The sequence below is a fragment of the Pongo abelii genome, chromosome 7 (assembly GCF_028885655.2).
Source record: "Pongo abelii isolate AG06213 chromosome 7, NHGRI_mPonAbe1-v2.0_pri, whole genome shotgun sequence".
Taxonomy (NCBI): domain Eukaryota; kingdom Metazoa; phylum Chordata; class Mammalia; order Primates; family Hominidae; genus Pongo; species Pongo abelii.
The window spans coordinates 160,226,964-160,249,918 of record NC_071992.2 but is presented as its reverse complement, the minus strand read 5'-3'; the positions used below and the strand labels follow the sequence as shown (position 1 = coordinate 160,249,918).

Below are 22,955 nucleotides of genomic sequence, written 5' to 3'. Positions count from 1 at the left end.
GGTGCTGTGTGCCTATAGTCCTAGCTACTCGGGAGGCTGAGGCTGGAGGACTGCTTGAACCCAAGAGGTTGAGGCTGCACTGGGCCATGATCGCTGCACTGAGGCGTGATCACAGCACTGCACTCCATCCTGGGTGACAGAGAAAGACCCTGTCTCAAACAACAATAAGAAATGTATGAATGAGGCTGGGTGCGGTGGCTGAAGCCTGTAATCCCAGCACTTTGGGAGGCTGAGGGCAGATCACCTGAGGTCAGGAATTTGAGACCAGCCTGGGCAACATGATAAAACCCCATCTCTACTAAAAACACAAAAATTAGCTGGGCATGGTGGCACACACCTGCTATCCCAGCTACTTGGGAGGCTGAGGCAGGAGAATCGCTTGAACCCGGGAGGCGGAGGTTGCAATGAGCCGAGATCGCCCCACTGCACTCCAGCCTGGGCGAGAGAGCGAGACTCCATCTCAAAAAGGAAAAAAAAAAAAAAGGAAGAAATGCATGAATGAGTGAACTCCTGGCAGGAGCTCTGTGGTGACTGTCTTCTGTAAGCTCGGGTTGATATTGGGGAAAACAGCCAGGGAACTTATTGCCCTAATATCAACTGGGATGTGGGATTCTGGACAAGGTCAGTAGGGTGTTGCTGACCCAGTGAGTATGATCAGAGACACGTCAGGCTCTGCCAGCCGGACAGCAGCTGCCACAGTCTCTCACCCAGTTTCCAGATTTGAGTGAAATTCAGACTCCCAGCTTCCAAACTGAAGAGGAGGCTGGAAGCCCTAGGGCATGCGGCCCTCCCAATACAAAGCATGCCAACCACTCCCACCAGTTACGCTCCTACTCTGTCCCCGAAGGAGCCTGTGGCCATTTGCCAGGGTTAAGTGTCACCAACATAGAGGGGTACAGAGAGGCTTTTCGAGGATGGTAACGTGGTGTGTAGCCGGACACTGACATTGATGCCAGGACTTTGACAGGATCACCACGCCCCTCTGTTTACTGAAGTCATGGAAGGCACCGTGGCCCGAGTCCATCTCTAATGCGTCCAGTGGGTCTGTAGATCTGCCCTGTTTATTGGGATACACATTCTTACCTGCCAGCTGAATGCTCACGTTGGCTCCTTGGCCAGAGGAGTAAGGGTCGTTACAGTAGAAAGAACCATGTGAAAGCCTGTGGAACTTCCTCCCTCCAGCAAGACAGTGAGCCTGATAGAAGGAGTGCTTTGCTTGAGGAATTGCAGAAGTTAACACCAACATCAGAGACCAGGGAAGCAGGTGTGGTGGTTTCCATCTCCATTAGATTCACCTGCCTGGCCTTTGCAAAAACAAATAAATAATGACCGTGGGTGACGGACTGCAGTAAACTTGAAGAGGCAGCAGGGCCAGTGAGAGGTGCCACGCCACGAGTGGTCTTTTTGCCGCAGCAGATGAACATAGCCTCTGTACTTGCTGTGTGACTAGCACCTTGGCAAATTCTTTCTTCTCAATATCCTCGCTCGGGAGGGTCAGAAGCGGTTCATCTTCACCGGCAGACAGCAGCACTCCTTCCCTGCCTCGTCTTGGGGCTGTGGCTGCTCCTGGGTTTCCTGGTGGGCGGAATCATGTCCCCCAAAGATGTCCACCTCCTGCCCCCTGGAACTTGTGAATACTTGAGGTGATGCAGCACAAAGGGAATGGAGACTGCAGATGAATTAAGGTTGCTCATCGGCTGACCTTAGGTCAGGAAGACCACCCCAGATTACCCGGGGAGATCCAATGCAATCACAAGGGTCCATAAAAGTGGAAGAGGAGCCAGGCCTGGTGGCTCACGCCTGTAATCCCAGCTACTTGGGAGGCCAAGGCAGGAGGGTGGCTTGGGCCTAGGATTTCGAGACCAGCCTGGGCAACATAGCAAGATGCTGTCTCAAAAAAACAAAGAAAAAAAAAAGAGAGAGAAAGGAAAAAAGCTGGCTATTGGAAGCAGATGAATGGGTGGCCCAGATGTTAAATTTAGCAGAAAAGAGCTTTAAATAGGTATCGTAAGTATATTAAGGAAAATATGAATGAAATGGACACAAATATGGATAATTTTCAAAAAGGAACTAAACTTTATTAAAAGTGAATCCAGCGGCCAGGAGTGGTGGCTCATGCCTGTAATCCCAGCACTTTGGGAGGCCGAGACGGGCGGATCACAAGGTCAAGAGATCGAGACCATCCTGGCCAACGTGGTGAAACCCTGTCTCTACTAAAAACACAAAAACTAGCTGGCTGTGGTGGTGGGTGCCTATAGTCTCAGCTACTGGGGAGGCTGAGGCAGGAGAATTGCCTGAACCTGGGAGGCGGAGGTCGCAGTGAGCCAAGCCCCAGTGCACTCCAGCCTGGCAACAGAGCGAAACGCCATCTCAAAAAAAAAAAAAGAAAAGAAAAGAAAAAGAATCCAATAGGTATTCAGAAACTAAAAACTACAATATATGAAATTAATGTTTCTGATCTCACTTATCTGTAAATGGCAACATAATTATTCACACAACAAAATCATTTTTTAAATATACACTATAAAGCAGATGTCGTTTCAGTCACTTCTGAAGCAGGCTTCGTGGCCTGGTGTTAAATGTCCTGCCAGATCTACAAAAGTTCAGCTTAAAGAACACACCCAACACGATACATTTCCAAGTGCAATTGCAATTCCACTGAGCAAACGAGGAGGGGACGCATGTCTAAATGCTAAACAAAGATGCATTCTCGAGGTGTTCCATCTTATCAGCAAAATCCAGACTGGAAGACTCAAGTCAAACAGCCCAAGTCCTTGAGAAAAAAAATTGTAAAGACGAAAAAAAGATGGGGAAAAACCCATACAGTTACACTGAAAGAGGCTTGCCGGACGTGGGAGCACACACCTGTAGTCCCAGCTACTCAGGCTGAGGCGGGAGGATCACTTAAGCCCAGGAGTTGGAGGCTGCAGTGAGCTAGGGTTACACCTGGGAATAGCCCCTGAACTCCAGCCTGGGCAAGACAGCTGACCCCATCTCAAAAAAACAAAACAGAACAAAACAAAAACCCAAACCAAAAATAGTGGAAGAGGGAGGCAGAAGTGGAGAGCCAGAGGCAAGGAAACCCACAGCACGGCTGGCTTTCCTCATCAGCCTGGCGAGGCCGTGCCCGGTGGCCACCCTGCAAAGCTGGTAGATGAGATGTGGCGGCTGCTATAGCAGCAAGGGGACACAGGCACAGGGACCCCCCCCATTTCCTGGGCATCTCAGTGGTTCCAGAAGTTCTGGGGGGTGGGGGATAAAGACCCAGTGAAGGGGTCCATAGATCTAGGCTGTGCCAGGACACTGTAGGGCAAAAGATAGATTCTGGCACCTGTGCCTCCATCCAGCAAGAAAGACCCCGTGCTTGCCAGGCCCCTTAGCACCATGACAGCAGCACAGGCCATGTTTGGGACCATCCCCAGTGTGGCCCAGGGCTGCTGGCTAAGGTGAAAGTTGCCAGGCTGCTTGGACCACACTGTCTGGTCGGAGGATCCTGTGTGCAGGAGGTAGGGTGGGTGTGTATCCTCTGGCAGGCCCCCCGTGGAGCCTCCCACAGGTTTCTGGGGCTTTGGGGCTCAGTCACACCTTCCTGGTGGAGGCTATTCTTCTTTTGGAAAGCAGCTCCTGGAATGCTGCCTTCCCAGGCTGGGTTTCCCAGCTCCACAGTCACACCCTTGGGCAGCCCAGTAGCCATCTATTGCGTGGTGGAAAAGGTGTTTGCGGTGTTTGCGGGGCCCAGCCCAGACGACACAGGCGATTCCTGGGGCCCAAGTGTCTACATCGCATTAGCCCCTTTTGCAGCTCAGATGCCTCCTGGGGAGGGCACCGATGCAGAGGAAAGGCTGGGAAAGGCTCCCACACCAACTCCAGCCTGACCTCCCCCGCACGCTGTCGTCCCATGCAGGGAGGTCCTGGGGGGCAGCAGCAAGGGACAGCCCCCGGGGGGCACCTCATCACCCACTTCCTATGGGTGGGAAGAGTCACTCAAGCGCTGTGTATCACCGACTCCGGACACCAGTGAGGGCTGGGCTGGCTCTCCAGGGCCTGAAGTGAACAAGCCCCGGACAGTGGTGATGCGGACAGCTGGGAAAGGCTAGGGGGTGGGTCTGTGAGGAGCAGGGAACACCAAGCTCAAGGGGAGGCTCTGCATCCTGTGGGGACGCTCCTAGAGAGAGTCGGCCCAGCGAGGGCACAGACAGGCTCGTGGACATCATAACTGCACCATGGACGTCAGCCAGCAGGCCCTGGGGCAGAGTGGCATGGGGGCAGGAATGGTGGCTACACCAACGGCAGGAGCTCATTTTCCAAGACGGATCTAGAGCAGGTCCCACCCACGCACAACAAGCCCTCTTTACAGATCAACAGACGTGGGGAGAGCAGGGCTGCAGGCCGAGGAGGAGGAGGCTGGGGAAGGCGTGCTCTGTCTGGAGGGACTTCCTGGAATAGCCTCCGAGTGCAAAAATAGCGTGTCCATGTGATGGTGACCAGGTGTCCCCGCGGCACAGAAAGCGCTGAGTCAGCGGCATGGACTCCTCCAAAGGCACGTGAGCTGGGTGGCCACAGCTGTGGGCTGGAGCCTTGCACGTCCTCAACGCTAAGTGCCTAGCCCTGAGCCCACCGTCTGGAGGCAGGGCAGTTTCACTCGACACCTGCTGCTCTGAAGGGGACACAGTCTCTTCTGGCTGAAATAGACTTCCTAGCAGATGTGTAGAATCCCCCCTGCCAACCCCACCTGTATGGTCCCAGCACCCCCCTGCAGCCCTGCTTCTGAGCTGGAAACCCACTTTGTAGCAAAAAGAGGCACCATGGCAGGGGTCATGGGGCTCCCTGTGTCTTGGTGTCACTTTCTCCAGGTGCAGGCTCCTGATGGGAAGGCCTGAGGGTCAGTGTGGTCAGGATGCAGCTCCTGGCTCTGTGGCCTGCAGTTTGAGTCCCTCGACAAGATGGAGCTCCCTGGTCCCGTCTGCCCCACACCCCGCAGAGCGGCTGAGGCCCCAAGACGCCTAGCCGGTGCGGCGGGGCTGTCCTGGAGGAAGGCTAGGAGTCCACCTCAAACTACAGAAAGCAAAATGGGGGCGTCCCTGCCTTTCCCTGACACTGAGAGCAGAAGGGCGGCCTCTTGGTTTCCCACCAGGAGCCTGCACCTGGAGAAAGTGACACCCAGACACAGGAATGATTGGAGACGGACCCAGGCAGAGCCTCGGTGCTGGCCTTCAGTGACAGAAGGGACATCCTCCCCAGTTTCCTAGGGCCTGGCCTTGCTTGTATTTCGTGCTTCCTCTCATAGCTGCCTCTTGCCAAGGCCAAATCCCCAGCTACTGGACACGCTCCACCACTGACATATCACGAGGCCTTCCTCGGAGGTGCTCCCGCACCCCTGAGGCTCTATCAAACAACTGCCACTACTTCCGTCCTCGGGACAGGGTCAGGCTCCTTATCCTGACACCTGGGGTGGGGTGGCGGGGTACACAGGCGATCAGGCGATAGGCGGTGCCGGGCCTGGGCAGGGGAGGACAGGTGGCTGCTGGTGCCAGGCCTGCATCTGGAGGCTGCCGCCAGCATGGCCCATGCCCAGCAGGGGCGCACCAGGGTCAGACCTGATGTGGCCGCGAGGCCCGGTCGGCTCCGTGGAGAGGAGCCCAGGGAAAAGCAGGCGGATCCGTGGGTGAGGCAGGCCCGTGGCACCAGCGCAGAAGCAGGAGGGCGGGCAGCGGCGACGACAGAATGAGCAGTGAGGGCAGCGAGTGCGTGGAGACCGACGACGAGTTCGCGTTGGGAGGCGTTGCTGAGCCTCCGGGCGGTACCGGGCCCGGAGGAAGGTTTGAGCTGCCGACCCCAGTCGGGAGCAGCGCAGGGGTCGGAGCTGCAGAGCCTGAGAAGGCGATCCGGGCCCAAGGCGACGCGCAGGGCCCCGTTTCCTGCCACCGGAGGGCGGCGCGCGCGGGGCGGGCACGACGCGGCGGACCCGGGATGGAGGCGGCCCCGACTCCCGCGAGGGCGAGTGGCGCAGGGCAGGATCTTCCCGAGAGGCCACGCACCCGGGCGGCGGGCAGGTGGAGCACCAGGAGGTGGGCGAGAGCAGGGCGCGGCGGGAGGAGCTCGGGCGTGTCGCGGGCCTGCGCCGAGCGCTCACAGGTGCGCGTACACGCGCACTCCCACACGTGCACGCACCTGCACACGCGCACAAGCACATGTGCACATGACACGCAAGCGCGCGCCCACACCCAGCGTGTCCCGGCCCAGGGCAGCCCGCTGCCAACAGCTCACCCGCTCACCCCCAGCAGCGCCGGACGTGCGGGCTCTCACCTGTGGGGGCCTGTGGGCTCTCAGCCGGCGCGGGCTCCCTCGCCTGCCGGCCCGCTTTCCTCTGCGGCGGGCGGTTCTCCCCGGGCTTCCCTAAGGGAAAACGACGGTCAGTGAGCTTGGGGTGAGAGGAGAGGCCCCCATCCCCATTAGTCTCAAGAGACACTTACGGGGCACCGAAAGGGCCGTGCATCCTGGCAGATAGGGAGCCCCCCACCCGGGCCTCCTCCCGACGGAAGCACACGGACAACCTTAAGGAGCATGGGCTCCTCCAGCAGCACATACTCCACTGCACAGGGGGTCTCAGGGAGGCACAGGCGAGAGCCAGCCAGCAGGAACGCACCTGGGCTCTTGTGGGCCCAACGATGGGCAGGTTGTGCCTCTGCTAGAAGGACCCTGTGGGCTGGCAGTGCTGCCTGCCCCACCCCTGACACTGTCCCCCACTTTGTGCCACGTCCCTCCCCCAGGCCCTTCCGGTCTCTGTGTGACCAATTTGGCACTCCCCTGGCAGGTGGCTGTCCCTCTGCTCCTGAGCTTCTGGGGCTAGGACTGAACAGGAGCGGGAGCACTGCTCCAGGCAGGGTTGCGCCAGGCAAACCAGTCTGGCCAGTGTGGCTGAGCCGGCTGGGATGGGGCCCTGGGCGTGGGTGTGAGTCAGCAGCCCCGGGCTGGGGAAACCCCTCCCAACAAGAAGCCCAGAGGACGCCGGCATTTGGGGCTAGCCCTGCACCCCCACCTCCGGCCCCGAGACCCAAAGGCAGCTCTGGTCCAGTCAGGCCCTTGTTGCAGCGCGCAGGCCAGCCAGCCCCCAGCCAGGATGGCACCAAGAACCCCCGCCCCACCTCCATGACGGCCAGGAGTTTTCTCGGGGCCCCACATCAGTTCACAAAGTGCCACGCAGGCCTTTGAAGGCCCAGTCTCTCCAGTCAGCCACGGCGCAGTGGCCCGAACGCTGCCCTAGCTCCCACTGTGTCCTTGGGTCCTTTGTCTCCACCAAACACCACGGGCAAGCCCAAACCCCAGCGGGGCTCCTGTGAGCGTGCTAGCTGCCCTGGAGCCCTCCAGAGTGCGTGGGCTGGGGGTTCCCGTGGCCAGCTGGGCTCAGGCTGTCTGTGGCCAGGGAGGGTCTGGGCCCTGAGGGTCAGTGCAGCCAGGATGCAGCTCCTGGCCCTGTGGCCTGCAGTTTGAGTTTCCCTCGACCAGCTGTGGGACCGGGGGAGCCGGGATGGGGCGGGGGCGGGGGCAGGGGGCATTGGTGCCGCCCAGGGCAGGACTAGACACGCCCGTTGCTGCGCACAGCGCACAGCCAGTGCTCTGGCTGCTGCGCTGCCTCCTCCGGCTTCTCAGCCTCCCTCCCAGTCTCGCCAGCAGGGCCGGTGGCCTGTAAAGCCCTGTGCCGCCGTGTCAGCGCGTCAGTCAGCCTCTCGGCCCAGGCGAGCCACCGCGCCGCGGAGTCCCTATAAACTCCCTGGTGTGGCCCGGCCCCACCGAGTGGGGTCAGTGAGGCCCATAGGCAGAGCCAGAGTCCCAAGCTGCGGTGCTGTGGGCTCCAGCAAGGGGCAGGACCTGGAACAGGGGGCCGAGCCTGGCGTGGGAGCACACAGCCACTGTGGCCTCCAGGGATGCCCTCTGAGCTGGCCTGAGGCCGGCTGGTCCATAAGCCAGGGCCCCTGGGGAGCAGACACCTGGTGAAGGAGGCACTGGATCCAGGGCCATGTCTGGGAAACGAAGTCGAGTTCGCAAACCCCGGGCCAGGAGGGCAGGCAGGGCCCAGCCGGCAGCTGGGCAGCAGGGCCCTGAGGTAGAGCCCCCACCCCCCACCTCAGGGGGCCCTCAGGGTGAAGCGGGGGTGGCCCCTACAGGGCACGTGACCAGCATCGAGCCAGCACCTCAGGGACACCCCAGCGTGGCCAGGCCAGAGCAGCCACAGGCAGCCTCGAGACCGGTGCCGGCCGCTGCTCCGGGGTCTGAGCTGGTGCTGGTCCTTGCTGGGCACATGGAAGGCTGTGGAGCAGGGGACCCCATGCCAGCCCTGGGCCCCGAACTGCTGAGGCTCCATGAGGTCCAGCTGTGCCTGGCCCAGGAGCAGCTGCTGCTGGAGGACCGGTGGCAGCAGGTCCAGCTGCAGATGCAGCTGTGGCGGGAGGAGCAGCTGTGGCTGCAGCAGCTACAGGAGGAGCAGCTGTGGCTGCAGCAGCTACAGGAGGAGCAGGCCTGGGTACATGTGGAGGGGCTGCAGCTGGCCGTGGCCCTGGAGCAGCTCCGGAATGAGGGCCTTGAAGAACTGCAAACCCAAAGCCAGGTAAGGCCTGGATGGGGTGGCGGGAGGGGTCCTGGACTGCTGTGTTGGTGCGGTGGCCACTGCAGCAACCTAGGGATGCCTGTGGAGGCCCAGGAAGCCAGGCTGGATGCAGGGCATCTGTGGGCCCACCTTCACATCTGCCAAGTGAAGCTGGTGCCCACCACACAGGGCACTGCAAGACCAAGGGACAGCAAGCCTGCCCAGGCTGGCCCAATGCTTGGTGGAAACGGGCACTGAGGGCAGATACTTGTTTAGGGACAGAGGTGTCCCTGCAGCAGACCCAGGCATGCTGGGCCAGAGCTGTCCAGGGCAGTGTATGGGCTGCGGTGCAGGGCGAAGGCCTGGGTGTGCAGTCAGTAGGTAGCAGAACTGAAGAGCACAGCCCCTACCCTCGCAACCCAGTTTCCTGGCTGCCTTGCTGGTCCGCCTGCCCTGCCCCCTGTTTATTGGAGTGCAGTGTACTCAGGGCTAGAGATTGCGGAAGCAGCATGTGGCGCCTGTGCCCATTATCCTCATTCCAGGAGGGCTGCTGGCCTCAGACGCAGCTGGGGCTATTCTGGGGAACTAGGATCTAACCCCAGCCTGGCGTGGAGGAGCAGTCACCATCATCCCACCTGCTCCTGGGAATCCAGGATTCCCAGGAATCTGGGAACTCTCTGGCATCCAGGGGTGTTAGGCCAGGCCCACTCTAAGCAGAGGAGCAGTCTGGGGAGCAGGATGGGGTGCTCTCTTAGCAATCACAGACCCCAGTGCAGGCCTGGGTGCTGAAGGACCCCAGATTTGCAGCCTGGAACGTGTTCACAGCCAGCACAAAGAATAACTGGGAGTTGGGGCAAGGGAGTGACAACAGTGAAGGCGGGGTCGGGTGGGGGAGGGTACTGGGGGAAGTCTCCTTCCTGACCCACAGGAAAACCCAGCCCAGGTGAGTTGTCACCATCCAACCTGGAAGTGACTATGGAGAAGGTGACTGGGAGCAAAGCCGCAGGCAGAGGGCAGCACAGGGCGGCCCAGGTGGAGCAGAGAGTCAGAGAATACACGCTTAGACTGAGAATCCCCTTAGACTGAGAATCCCCAACTTGGACTTGAACCCTCCTGTTTCAAAATCCATTTTTGGCCACCTAAGCCCCTCCCACTGGCTCCTGCCCCCTTCCCACCTCCATGTGTTCCAAAGCTGGGCTTATCTGAGTGCTACCCCTAGGCCCCCACCCCAACCCCAGGGGTATAAGATTCAGGCTTGGCCGGGCATGGTGGCTCAAGCCTGTAATCCCAGCACTTTGAGAGGCCGAGGCGGGCGGATCACCTGAGGTCAGGAATTCGAGACCAGCCTGGTCAACATGGCGAAACCCTGTCTCTACTAAAACAAAAATACAAAAATTAGCAGGGTGTGGTGGCCCACGTCCATAATCCCAGCTACTCGGGAGGCTGAAGCACAAGACTCACTTGGACCCAGGAGGCGGAGGTTGCAGTGAGTAGGGATTGCGCCATTGTACTCGACTGGGTGACAAGAGCGAGACTCCGTCTCAAAAAAAAAAAAAAAAAAAAATAGATTCAGGCTCAAGGTCTGAGATGAATGAATGCGCTCTGAACCCTCAGTCAATCACACCTAATCCCAACTCAGAGGTCCCCTGAAAGCCACTCTTGGAAGAAGGGCTCTCCTCAGAGAGGGTGTCTCTCGGCGGCTACATAGAAGGTCTCACAGGTCAGTGTCTGGGTGACAGTGCTCTGGAGGTCAGAGAGTGCACTCACCAGCAGCGGCTCTCGTCTTGGGCCCAGGGTGGAGCATCTGCCACTTCCCAGCTGCAGCTTTGGGTTTCCCCTTCTTACTGTCCATTCTCCTGGGGGGTGGGTAGGGAAGGACCAGGGAGAGGGTGCTCAGAGTGGCAGAGGGCAGGGGCAGTGGCAGTGGGGAACAGGGCACACCATGGGGGACTGAGTGGATGATAGCAGGAATATTGGCTCCCCTGAGGCTTCCCAGCTGGTGTCCTGTCTGCCTGCCCGCCCCGGGTGTGTGCCCAGAAGCTTGAGCCGGGATGCCTGGCAAGAGCACTTGGCCACATCCCATCCCCTGGGCCGTGGCTTGCCTGCCCCTCCGCCCCAGGCTCAGCCCATCCTGCCGGGCGCAGGATCTGGAGTCCAGCACTCTTCTCACTGCCCCAAGCTGCTGGGTTGCCAGTGGGCCAGTCTTTGTTCTCACCGTAAGCATGAGCACGGCCCTCTCTGCTGAAGCCTCCATGCCTCTCCACTGCCCTGGGAACCCAGCCAAACCGAGCCTGCTCCCCAGCCCACCCAAGACACTCACCCCTCCACACCCTCAGACCTTATGTGGTCCCGGCCCTGGCAGATAGTGGTGTCAGGCCCTGGAGCAATACCCCTCTCCCTAGTCCACACAGCTGACCCCCAAGTTCATTTCCCTGGGAGGCTCCTCCTGCCTGCCCCAGCCTGTCGGGGTCCTCCCCAGTGCCCCATGCCCCTCGCCCGCTGCAGCACAGTTGTCTGGGCAGTGGTCTGACCCCCTCACCCATGTTTCCAGCATGCTGGTACCAGTGGGGTGTCACTGAGTGTTTGGGGAAAGAACAAATGAAACTGGGAAAAACAGAAAATAGGATTACATGGCAAGAGGGACAAAGAGAAAGGCGACTGATGATCGTCAGAAAGGGTTGAGGCAGGGCCAGTCGTTGGGGTGGGAGTGGCAGGAGCGAGGGGTGGTGGTTTGGACAGATGATCCAGTGTAGGGCAGGCCCTAAGAGGGGGAGGGGCCCTAAGTGAGGGCCTGAGGGGGACCTGGGGGACTGGAGCACCCAGGGGCAGCTCGGGGTGGTGTGTGGGGGTTGCTGTGTACATGGGGGGGGTGTCTGGTATGTGAGGCTTGGTGTGCACACTGGGTCCCTTGTCTGTTGGGGCTTGCTTTTTGCAGAGTCCCTGTGTGTACACAGGGTTCCGTATGTGTGAGGGAGGTCACCTGTGCTCTCAGAGTCAGTGTGAATATGGCATCCCCTGTTTGTGTGTGGGGTTGGTGTCTGAGAAATCTCATATGCAGGTGGGGTTCCCTAGGTGTGCGGATGTCAGCGTGTTCGTGGGTGACTGCCATGGGCAGGACTCGGTGTGCTCGTGGCTTCTGTCTTCCTGAAGAGTCTCCTGTGCTTGGGGGTTGGTGTACATGAGGGACAGCTCATTCGGGGTCCGCATGTGCATGGGGGGTCACTGCGGCAGAGTCCCCTACAAGTGTGGGCATCGGTATGAGGGGATGAGGGAGAAAAATGGGGGACCCCAGGTACTTGTGGGCATCAGTGTGTGTGGTGAGGGTTGGGGTCTGGGGGTCCTCTGTGTGGGCGGGGTCCCCTCTACGTGTGGGGCGCTGGTACGGTGGGAGACCGGTGTGTGGTGAGGGGATCCCCTGTGCTCTCGGGGCTCCCAGACCCGGCCCCGCCCGGGGCTCGATGCCGCCCCACCGTCCTCACCTGTCGCACCTGCCTCCCCCAACTCGGCGAGGAGGCCAGAGCTCCGCCCCTGGCGTCGGGCTGGCTCGTTTCCTAGCGACTGAGCCGGAACTTCCGAGTCACCCCGACTTCCGGGGCGAGGGTCAGGGGTCAGGCTAGGAACTTTGAGCCTTGGGTCAACAGTTGGGCTCCCGGGGGTCGGGGTCTTTGAGTGGGGGCCTCACGGTCTCCGGCGGCGCTGGGCCGGGGTCTCCGGGCGCGCGGCCGCAGGGCACGGGCGGGTCGGGGCGCGGGCTGGGGCTGGCGGCGGGCGCGGGGCGTAGGAATGCGGGCGCGCCGCGGGTGGGGCTGCCCCGCCCCCAGGTGCTGCCCGGGCAGGCAGGAGGCAGGAGCGACGGGCGGGGCGGGGGCGGGCGCGTGAATCAGGCCGGGCGGGCCGCGGCAGGGAGTGGCTGCCGGACCGACCGGACCGCGAGGCCGCTGGGCGGCGGTCGGCTCCTGCTGCCCCTGTGCCGAGACCCCGCGCACCTGGCCAGGTAGGGCCCCCCTCCCCCGGCCCGAGCGGGGCGGGGCGAGGCGGGGGGCGGGCGACCCTTGGCGCGGTCCCACTTGGGTTACCCTTGCGCCCACACCTGGGCCGGGGCCGCGCGACCCAGAGAGGGGCGGTGGGAGTGGAGCGCGGCCGCGTGGGCGGGGCCGGGGCGGCGGGGCTGCTCGGACAGGGGGCGCCGCTGTGCGGATATGGACGCGAGCGCCCCCGCACGACGCCGGCCCGAGAAGAGCCGAGTGGGAAGGGGCCCGGGATCCGGGTCGAGCCTGCCTGGCCGTCCAGACTCGCTCCCGCCCTCGCGGCCTAGCGGGAGTCTGCGTGCTGGGCACGGCCTGGACCCTTCCCTGGGGACGCCCGCCCGGGCCGCCGTGGACTGGGGTGGCCAGGGTGCGGCCTGGATCCCCGCGTGGCGAGCAGGGCGAGTGATGGGAGTGCTGCCCCTCGCGCCCACGTTCCTGGGCTGGGGTGGGCGGATAGGGCACCTAGCCGCCGCAGCCGCGAGCTCGTAGGGTGCACTGACCCCGTTGGGGGCTGGGGTGCCCACTCCGCAAGTTATCACTGAGCGACTTCCGGTCTGTGAGCCCCGTCCCCCGCACCCCACCTTTCCGCCGCCTAGAGCCTCCGCGCCCTCCTGCGCCCATCAGAACTTGGCGCAGGTTCACCCCACTTTGTGTAGGAACTCCGGATCCTTCCATGGGGTCCTCCTTCCACATACTCAGGAACCCCACTTCCTGCCAGGGTGGAGAGGATGGGGTCCTTGAAGGCCAGCTGAGGGCCCTGACTTCGAGTCAGAGGTCAGGGGTCAGCAGCAGAAGAGTGGATTCGTGCTGAGTCATTGGCCATGGGTGGGTTCCGCGCCCTCCCTCTCTTGGGCAGACGTTTGGTAGGCAAATGTGTGGGCATGCAGGCCACTGGGGTGCTCCATCTTGGGCTCGGGAGTGGCTGCGGCCCCGTCCATGGCCCAGGAGACACGTACCCATGAAAGGAAACGATGTGAGGAATGAAGCCATTGGAGGTCTGGGCATCATCCTGTGAGGACGAGGCGTGTCTGCTGGGAGGGCTCCTGGCCACGGAGGCTTCCACAGTCTGGATGGTCCCTGCCCCCATTACACACAGCCTGGAGCCTGGACACTGTGAAATCCAAAGGGACAGTGGGGGTCCTTTCTAGAGTGTCCCCCCAGCGTCGGGAAGTGCCCTCAAACAACATCAGCAGGGTTGTTCCCCTGCCCTGTATGGTCAGACACCACCCCTACAGCCAGGCTGGCAATGGTGAGTGGGCGCCCCAGCCCAGCCAGACAGGCCTACACCTCACCCCCATGTGGTCGGCCTTGATTTGCCCCTGCACAACCAGAACTGTGTGCCCTAACCAGCCCTATATGTCAACCATGAGGACAGTGCCCCAACAAAGAAACGTTGGGACAGCTTCTCCCAAGCCGGTTGGCATCTAGGGCCGTTGAGTGGCACCAGGTATTTCCCACGTCCCAACTCTATGTCACCCCCAGGGGCACCAGGCAGGACGGCTGCCTTCTGACCCCAACATTCTCAGCCAAGTGGCTCCGGCTAGCACCCTTGCAGTCCAGCTGGCCGGCATCCATGCTGTCGGCGCCCAAGGGCACGCTCCTCTGTCTGGGCACCTTCCTAGCCAGGGCCAACATTCAGGAACCTGTGTGCTAGGCAGGGACAGGTGTCCTGCCTCCCTCCCCAACCCGAGGAGCAGTGGGATGGACTGAGCGGTCCCTAGGGCTCTCCTTCCAGGGAGAGGTACCCAGGTAGCTCGGTGACCCTGTGTGCGTGGGCCCTGGGCGCTCCCCATCTGACACCTTTCTGGAGAGGCCAGGCCCCCTGCAGGGACCCTTTGGAGAACAGAGTGGGCTGTGGGGCAGCCAAGCATGGATGGTGGTGGGGAGCCCAGGACCTAGAAAGGTCCCTGCTGCCCTGGACGGGGGCTGGTGGGGACAGGACTCTGAGCAAGTGGAGAGCCAGATCTGGGCAATATGGAGTGCAGGCCCTGCAGGGCCCTGTGGGCACCAAGGGACTGTGGCCCAGAGAGGTTTTATCTGAGAGGGACAGTGACAAGAAAGAGGTCAAGGGTGGGCCAAGAGAAGAAGGGGGAGCTGGTAGACAGGGACAGAGTCTAGGGGTCAGTGTTCCAGGGCTGGGCAGTCATAGAATGGGCTGTGGGAACCCAATTGTGAAACCCTGAGGATGGGGAGGAGGTGTGGCCCGGGACTATGTGTGGGGCTTAAGGCTGCCATTCCAGGAGGAGGGTAGTCACAGCCCTGTTTGCTGCGCTTACCTTGGGCTAGGCGTGGTGTCATGCGGACCCTCAGCTGTCGTGCAATAGAGGTAGGCCAGAGAGGTGCAGTGACCTACCCACGGTCTCCCAGGCAGTCAGAGACAGACACATGGGCGGCATGGGCAGCACCAGCTTGTCCAGTAGGCACAGTGCCAGGGGTCCATGAATGTCTTAAAATAAGAAAAAAGTGAATATTATAATGATGAATGCAGCCTGGATTGTTTGTCTTTAAGCCAACAGTCAAAATATTTTGGGGGGGGGGTTCGTTTTATTTTTATTTTTTGTAGCAATGCGGTCTCACTCTGTCACGCAGGCAGGAGTACAGTGTCACAATCATAATTCACAGCAGCCTCCAACTCCTGGGCTCAAACAATCCTTCTGTCTCAGCTTCCCAAGTGGCTGGGACTACGTATGCACGCCACCATGCCTGCCTTAATGTTTAAAATTTTTTGTAGAGATGGGGTCTTGCTGTGTTGCCCAGGCTGGTTTCAAACTCCTGGCTTCAAGCAGTCCTCCTGCCTCAGCCTCCCAAAGAAAGGAGAGACAGAGCTGGGATACCTGTGCCCCAGCCCTCTGCCAGTGTCCCCTCAGCTAGGGGCATCCTAGGGTCTGGGTTGCCCTCTGTGAGCCTGGCTCGGCTGGTGCCCTGGAAGGCCTCCTGGGCATGGGCTAAACTCCAGCCTACCCAAGTCACTGACAGCCCTTTCCACAGTGTGTCCATGCTTGAGGGTAGGAGGGGTCCCAGTGGCCCCACCCCTAGTCATGTGTCTCCCTGCCCCTCCAGGCCCCTGGCCCCAACATGGCCCGTCGCTCTCAGAGCTCCTCGCAGGGGGACAACCCGCTGGCACCCGGGTACCTGCCGCCTCACTACAAAGAGTACTACCGCCTGGCGGTGGATGCACTGGCCGAGGGTGGCTCGGAGGCCTACAGCCGCTTCCTGGCTACCGAGGGGGCACCGGACTTCCTGTGCCCTGAAGAGCTGGAACATGTGAGCCGACACCTTCGGCCTCCGCAGTATGTTACCCGAGAGCCACCTGAAGGCAGCCTTCTCGACGTGGACATGGATGGCTCCTCGGGTACATACTGGCCGGTGAACTCAGACCAGGCCGTGCCTGAGCTTGATCTGGGCTGGCCTCTGACCTTCGGCTTCCAGGGCACCGAGGTGACCACCTTGGTGCAGCCACCGCCCCCCGACAGCCCCAGCATCAAGGATGAGGCCCGCAGGATGATCCGTTCCGCCCAGCAGGTGCCATCTTGGGCTTGAGGGTAGTGGGGGAGGGGCCTGGGCTAGAGGCACGAGGGTGGAGGAGATGCATGAGCATGATCAGCTTGTGGGGTGAGCCCTGAGCTCCAGCTGGAGTGGGGGTCCCTGGCAAAGATCTTCAGGGCTGCCAGGTCTCGGTCATCAGGGGCTGCAGGCTCTGCACAGGTCTGCTTGCATGTGGTCATGGCCAGTGCCCAGAAACTCGGGGGCTCTGGGATGGGTGGGCACCCTACCAGCCTGGGTTCATTGTTCAGATAATTACCTCTCATCTTGCCCGGTGGCCCTTGGCCAGCTGAGGGCTTCTAACCCTCACCAAACAGCTAGCAGACGGCGGAGGGTGCTGTTAAACCATAGCGACTGAAGCATCAGGTCCAGACGCTAAAGGCCCATGATTTTCTCCCCTGCCCAGGGCAACAACCCCGTCCCAGGGCAGAACTGGAGCCTGGGACTCGGCCCTGACAGCTGCCCTGGAATGGGGGCAGCTCAGCTGTCTGTAGGATGGAGGGGATTTTGAGGGGCCCTTGCCGTGCCCCAACCTGGCCCACCCTCGTCCAGGGTTCTCTGCCCTACACCTGCCTCGGTTTCCCTCTTATGGCCAGCCGTTCCACACCTCTTCTGTTTGGTCTCTTCTTCCTGCCCATGTTCCCAGACGTGGCCCCACTCCCTAGGATGGACTAGTTAGTTTCACAGTGGTTGTGGGTGATCCAGACGCCTCCCGGGCGTGGAGGGGAGGCTGGACAATGGTGTGGGGACAGCTGGGGCCTCTCCTCTCCTTCCTGACCCGCCCCTGCAGGTGGTGGCCGTGGTGATGGACATGTTCACTGATGTGGACCTACTCAGCGAAGTGCTGGAGGCCGCGGCCCGTCGGGTCCCAGTCTACATCCTGCTGGATGAGATGAATGCGCAGCACTTCCTGGACATGGCCGACAAGTGCCGTGTCAACCTGCACCACGTGGATGTGAGTTCCCGGGAGTGGGAGATTGGGGAGGACCCGTGGGAGAGATCTGACTCCCCTCCCTCCCCAGTTCCTGCGTGTACGGACTGTGGCGGGCCCCACCTACTACTGCCGCACTGGGAAGTCCTTCAAGGGCCACGTCAAGGAGAAGTTCCTGCTGGTGGACTGTGCCGTGGTGATGAGTGGGAGCTACAGGTGCGCCCGCGGGGTTCCCTCACCCCCTTCTCTGGGGCCTCCTCCTGTAGCCCCAACACCCCCTTTCCACACCAGGGCCCTCCTCGCCAGGAGCCCTTGTCCTGTAGACCCCTGCACAGCCTAGCCGGGCCCAGGTCCTTGCAGACCTCACATCCCTGCGTCCTCCCCGCCTCACCCGCTGCCCACGGGGCTGCAGTGCCCTCGCTCCAGCTCGGTTTGACTCTGGCCCTGACCCCCCACAGCTTCATGTGGTCCTTTGAGAAGATCCACCGCAGCCTGGCGCACGTGTTCCAAGGAGAGCTGGTCTCCAGCTTCGACGAGGAGTTCCGCATCCTCTTCGCGCAGTCCGAGCCGCTTGTGCCCTCGGCCGCGGCCCTGGCCCGCATGGACGCCTATGCCCTGGCTCCGTATGCCGGGGCCGGGCCTCTCGTGGGCGTCCCTGGGGTCGGGACGCCAACCCCCTTCTCCTTCCCTAAACGAGCGCACCTCCTGTTCCCGCCACCCCGGGAAGAGGGCCTGGGCTTCCCCTCCTTCCTCGACCCGGACCGCCACTTCCTATCGGCCTTCCGCCGGGAGGAGCCGCCGCGGATGCCGGGGGGCGCGCTGGAACCGCACGCGGGGCTGCGGCCGCTCTCACGGCGCCTGGAGGCCGAGGCGGGGCCGGCTGGGGAGCTCGCGGGCGCGCGGGGCTTCTTCCAGGCGCGGCACCTGGAGATGGACGCCTTCAAGCGGCACAGCTTCGCGACCGAGGGCGCGGGCGCCGTGGAGAACTTCGCGGCCGCGCGGCAGGTGTCGCGACAGACGTTCCTCAGCCACGGCGACGACCTCCGCTTCCAGACCAGCCACTTCCACCGCGACCAGCTCTACCAGCAGCAGTACCAGTGGGACCCGCAGCTCGTACCGGCGCGCCCGCAGGGCCTGTTCGAGAAGCTTCGCGGGGGCCGCGCGGGTTTCGCGGACCCGGATGACTTCACCCTGGGCGCCGGGCCGCGCTTCCCGGAGCTCGGACCCGACGGGCACCAGCGGCTGGACTACGTGCCGTCCAGCGCGTCCCGCGAGGTGCGCCATGGCTCGGACCCCGCCTTCGGGCCCGGACCCCGCGGCCTGGAGCCCAGCGGGGCCCTGCGCCCCAACCTAACCCAGCGCTTCCCATGCCAGGCAGCGGCGAGACCCGGCCCAGACCCCGCTCCCGAGGCGGAGCCGGAGCGCAGGGGCGGGCCCGAGGGGCGGGCCGGGCTGCGGCGCTGGCGCTTGGCCTCCTACTTGAGCGGCTGCCATGGCGAGGATGGGGGCGACGACGGCTTGCCGGCGCCCATGGAAGCGGAGGCTTACGAAGACGACGTGCTGGCTCCCGGGGGCCGGGCACCTGCCGGCGACCTGCTCCCCTCGGCCTTCCGCGTCCCTGCAGCCTTCCCCACCAAGGTCCCGGTGCCGGGCTCGGGCAGCGGCGGCAACGGCCCAGAGCGCGAGGGCCCGGACGAGCCTGGCCTGGCCAAGCAGGACTCATTCCGCTCGCGCCTGAACCCCCTGGTCCAGCGCAGCTCCAGGCTGCGCTCCTCGCTCATCTTCAGCACGTCACAGGCGGAGGGCGCTGCCGGGGCTGCGGCGACCACCGAGAAGGTGCAGCTGCTGCACAAGGAGCAGACGGTCAGCGAGACGCTGGGGCCCGGCGGAGAGGCCGTGCGCTCCGCGGCTTCCACCAAGGTGTCGGAGCTGCTGGAGAAGTACAAGGGCCCAGCCCGTGATCCCGGCGGCGGCGCGGGCGCCATCACCGTTGCCAGCCACAGCAAGGCCGTCGTGTCCCAGGCGTGGCGGGAAGAGGTGGCGGCCCCAGGTGGCGTGGGGGGCGAGCGCCGCAGCCTTGAGAGCTGCCTGCTGGACCTGCGCGACTCCTTTGCGCAGCAACTGCACCAGGAGGCGGAGCGGCAGCCGGGAGCCGCATCGCTCACCGCGGCGCAGCTGCTCGACACGCTGGGCCGGAGCGGCTCCGACCGCCTGCCCTCCCGCTTTCTCTCTGCCCAGGGCCACTCAACCTCCCCGCAAGGGCTGGACAGCCCTCTGCCTCTGGAAGGGCCCGGGGCGCACCAGGTGCTCCATAATGAGCCAAAAGGAAGCCCCACCTCGGCTTACCCTGAGCGGAAGGGGAGCCCCACGCCTGGGTTTTCCACTCGAAGAGGAAGTCCAACTACAGGATTTATCGAGCAGAAAGGGAGCCCCACCTCAGCCTACCCCGAGCGCAGGGGTAGTCCGGTGCCCCCCGTGCCGGAGCGCAGGGGCAGTCCAGTGCCCCCCGTGCCGGAGCGCAGAAGCAGTCCGGTGCCCCCCGTGCCGGAGCGCAGGGGCAGCCTCACCCTTACCTTCTCCGGGGAGTCCCCGAAGGCCGGGCCCGCGGAGGAGGGGCCGAGCGGCCCCATGGAAGTCTTGCGTAAAGGCTCCTTGCGTCTTAGGCAGCTGCTGAGCCCCAAGGGCGAGCGGCGCATGGAGGATGAGAGTGGCTTCCCAGTGCCACAGGAGAATGGCCAACCCGAGAGCCCGCGGCGGCTGTCACTGGGCCGGGGTGACAGCACGGAGGCTGCCACAGAAGAGCGGGGTCCGCGGGCGCGCCTGTCCTCAGCCACGGCCAACGCCTTGTACAGCAGCAACCTTCGGGATGACACGAAGGCCATTTTGGAGCAGATCAGCGCCCACGGCCAGAAGCACCGTGCGGTCCCTCCCCCGAGCCCCGGCCCGACCCACAGCAGCCCCGAGCTAGGCCGTCCACTGGCTGCTGGCGTCCTAGCCCCAGATATGTCCGACAAGGACAAGTGTTCAGCCATCTTTCGCTCGGACAGCCTGGGGACCCAGGGCCGGCTGAGCCGCACGCTGCCAGCCAGCGCGGAGGAGCGCGATCGGCTGCTGCGCCGCATGGAGAGCATGCGCAAGGAGAAGCGCGTGTACAGCCGCTTCGAGGTCTTCTGCAAGAAAGAGGAGGCTAGCGGCCCTGGGGCAGGAGAAGGCCCCGCGGAGGAGGGCACTAGGGACAGCAAGGTGGGCAAGTTCGTGCCCAAGATCCTGGGCACGTTCAAAGGCAAGAAGTGAGTCTTCTGGCCTAGCAGCCCTGGCCAGGGTGCCCACATCGCTGCCCCGGTCATCCGGAAGCCCCGCGGAACAGAGAGCACTGCTCATGTGCTTGAGCAGCGACTGTCAGGCCACAGCCGCTTGGGGCTTGGCTGAGTGCGCCAGACCTCGGCTCCACTCCACTGGAGGCTCACCTGGCAGCTGCCGTCTCTGCCCACTGGCCTCCCCGACGCTGGGGCTCCATCCCGTCGCCACCAGTGCCTTTCTCCCGTCAGCACCTTCATCTCTGCACCGTCAGCCTTGCGTGGCGCAGCGTCTGGCTCCACCATCTCTTTGTGCCTCAGTCCCACCCCACCCCCACCTTTTTTTTTTTTTTTTTGAGACCTAGGGCTGGAGTGCAGTTGAGCGGTCTGGGCTCACTGCAACCTCTGCCTCCCGGGTTCCAGCGATTCTCCTGCCTCAGCCTCCTGAGTAGCTGGGATTACAGGTGTGTGCTACCACGCCCAGGTAGTTTTTGTATTTTTAGTAGAGACAGGGTTTCACTATGTTGGCCAGGCTGGTCTCCAACTCCTGGCCTCAAATGATCCGCCCGCTTCAGCCTCCCAAAGTGGGGGGATTACAGGCATGAGCCGTGCACCCCGCTAAGTCCCCTATCCTCTTGCAAGGGTCTCGCCTCTGTGCCTCAACTCCCCATTCTCTGGGCCCTTTTCCTCCTCAGGGCCTCCTGTTCTCAGGGCCTCCCCCCTCCCTGCTCCTTCCCTCTCTCAGGGTCTCCCCCGTTCTCAGGGCTTCACTTCCTTTCCTACTTGGAGTCTCCCACTTGCTGCCTCCCAGCATCCTTCTTGGAGGCCCGTCTCTTGCTGTGGAGGAAGACTGGGCTGGCTGCGGGCAGTTTGCAAGGGGGGGTGTGGGGTGGAGCTGGACCAGAAGACGCCCCTTGGAGTGGCAAGGAAGCTGGACAGGGCAGGCCTCTGGGAACCGGACGCGGGGAAGCCCGAAGGGGCGCCTTGGCCAGGTCTGCCGTCTCCTCCAGCAAGGCTCTGGCCGGCACTGGGTGAGAGTGGGGAGGGGGCACTGGGCTTTGCAGCACAATAAAACATGGTCCAGACAACCTGTGGCCCCGCCCTCATGAGCACCCCCTGCACAGGCCCAGCCCAAGCCAGGCGCTAGAAAGGCTGGTTGTGGAGTGCTTATCCTTGACAAGTATGGGGCCAGGTGAGGGCAGGGGACAAGGTGCAGCTGAGGCTGAGCTCAGCTAGGTCCTGGGCACCCTTGCAGGTGGGAGTGGTCCTTGTCTTCCTGGTATCCAGCAGACACCCCCCTCTCCCCACCAGCCCCATTCTCAGGTCCTTTCCTCTTTGTCACCAACACCAAGAATCTGTCCAGGGTTCTTGGCTTATCTTTTATCTCTTTTCACCCCTAGAGAGAAATTGCAATTGACTCAGAATGACACATTTTGGCACTACGTGTGTGGAAAGCCCCCACTGTTAGACGCTAGCCTCGTGAAATTCATGTTTCTGTATTCTCCTATTTCTTTTCAAAAACTAATTTTTTTGTGTGTAATGAATCCTAAGAGGGAACTGATTTAAGAAACAAGGCCGCCAAACAAAGGCAGCAGTTCCGACTCCAGCAGCTGGGAAAGGAAGGAAAGTGACCCCACTTTCACTGCTGGACAGCCCACTGGTTACCAAAACCACCGCCCAAGTAGGTATGACAGCAGGGACTTCTGGCCAGGTGGAAAAGGTGCCTGGAAGCGGGATGCGCCTGAGCATCTCTTGGCCATGATGTTCTTGTGGGCATGTTATTCTTGGTGCTGCCTGGGGTATCACTGAGCGGACAGGCTCTCCAACTGGAGTCCATGGAGAGGCCAGAGGCTGGCGGCCCTGCCTGGGCCTTCGGAGCCTCCTGCCTGCACCCTCCACCTCTTCTAAACCATGATGTGGCACATTTTGGTGTTAATAAAACACAACACACAAAATATTCTAGCACGTTCCCCAGTGTGTATAATCGCCCAGTTACATCCTGCAGCCTTTAACCACATGGCCTCCCGGATTTCCCCTGTGGACCCACCACCCAGCCCTGTGGGGGGCACTCAAGACCCCCCAGCTCCACTTCCAAGGGCCACCTTGGCCCTCCCAACTTCACGCTGCTCTCCTGTCCCTGTCCCCGATGCCCCGTGTGCAGGCACACTCCTGGGTGCCCGCCCACCTGCGATTCTCCACTCAGCAGCCCCACCACACACTGCCCAGCCTGAGGCCAAGCCTCCAACCCTGCAGCCCCCTGGCCTTTCTGCAGCCTCCTCTCCCACAGCCTCTCTGTCCTGCTTGTTCAGCACCCTGGGCCTGCGCCTTGGGTTTTTGAAGCTCAACAAGCAGCTTCCTCGGCAGTCCCCTCAGGAAACAAGCCCCCGGGCTGGGTCTCTGACTGGCTCACCGCTTCCTCGGGCCCTCCCGCTCCCTCCTCCGCCTCCTCCAACCTTCTCCCAAGCCCAGCCTCCCTTTCTGAGTCTCTTGCAGGTGCCTGGCCCAGCACCAGGGCAGCGCCAGCTCCCCGCTTCTGCTCAGCTCCGCCACCCACATCTTGTCCTTCCCCACCC

At 62.2% G+C, this 22,955-nt stretch overlaps 2 protein-coding genes across 18 annotated transcripts in view; one reads left to right on the top strand and one right to left on the bottom strand.

Moving 5' to 3' along the window:
* Positions 1-12,297, bottom strand: part of IQANK1 (IQ motif and ankyrin repeat containing 1) — a 54,457-nt gene extending 42,160 nt beyond the window's left edge. For 8 of the 14 annotated variants that reach the window (XR_008509356.2, XR_008509358.2, XR_008509355.2 and 5 more), the window contains exons 1-3: positions 12,064-12,295; positions 10,352-10,440; positions 6,307-6,396 (exon numbers count right to left, since the gene is read on the bottom strand). Coding sequence is in view for 9 of the 14 variants with exons in the window: in XM_054519060.2 (XP_054375035.2) it covers positions 6,307-6,396; positions 10,352-10,436 (175 nt within the window). In the remaining 5 variants the exon portion in view is untranslated. Of the gene's footprint in view, positions 1-6,306; positions 6,397-10,351; positions 10,441-12,063 lie in introns of all 14 variants that reach the window. The other 6 variants (XR_008509359.2, XM_054519063.2, XM_054519057.2 and 3 more) reach the window with 3 other exon arrangements.
* On the top strand, positions 7,576-22,819 carry FAM83H (family with sequence similarity 83 member H). 4 transcript variants are annotated; one of them, XM_054519052.2, is made up of 5 exons: positions 7,576-8,605; positions 15,673-16,134; positions 16,946-17,110; positions 17,178-17,302; positions 17,545-22,819. In XM_054519052.2, exons 1-5 carry the CDS (start codon positions 8,018-8,020, stop codon positions 20,378-20,380), a joined length of 4,176 nt encoding a protein of 1,391 aa, XP_054375027.2. In that variant the 5' UTR covers positions 7,576-8,017; the 3' UTR covers positions 20,381-22,819. The 4 variants fall into 4 exon arrangements, with proteins under 4 accessions (XP_054375027.2, XP_054375029.2, XP_054375028.2 ...); XM_054519054.2 differs by lacking the exon at positions 7,576-8,605 and adding an exon at positions 12,393-12,578; XM_054519053.2 differs by lacking the exon at positions 7,576-8,605 and adding an exon at positions 12,594-13,861.
* The last annotated feature ends 136 nt before the right edge of the window (positions 22,820-22,955 follow it).

Bases quoted from the DNA above. Each gene is read 5' to 3' on its own strand.
- FAM83H (XM_054519052.2), top strand. From the start codon at position 8,018: ATGTCTGGGAAACGAAGTCGAGTTCGCAAACCCCGGGCCAGGAGGGCA. The intron at 8,606-15,672 runs GTAAGGCCTGGA...CTGCCCCTCCAG, and splicing joins AACTGCAAACCCAAAGCCAG to GCCCCTGGCCCCAACATGGC. The intron at 16,135-16,945 runs GTGCCATCTTGG...CCGCCCCTGCAG, and splicing joins TGATCCGTTCCGCCCAGCAG to GTGGTGGCCGTGGTGATGGA.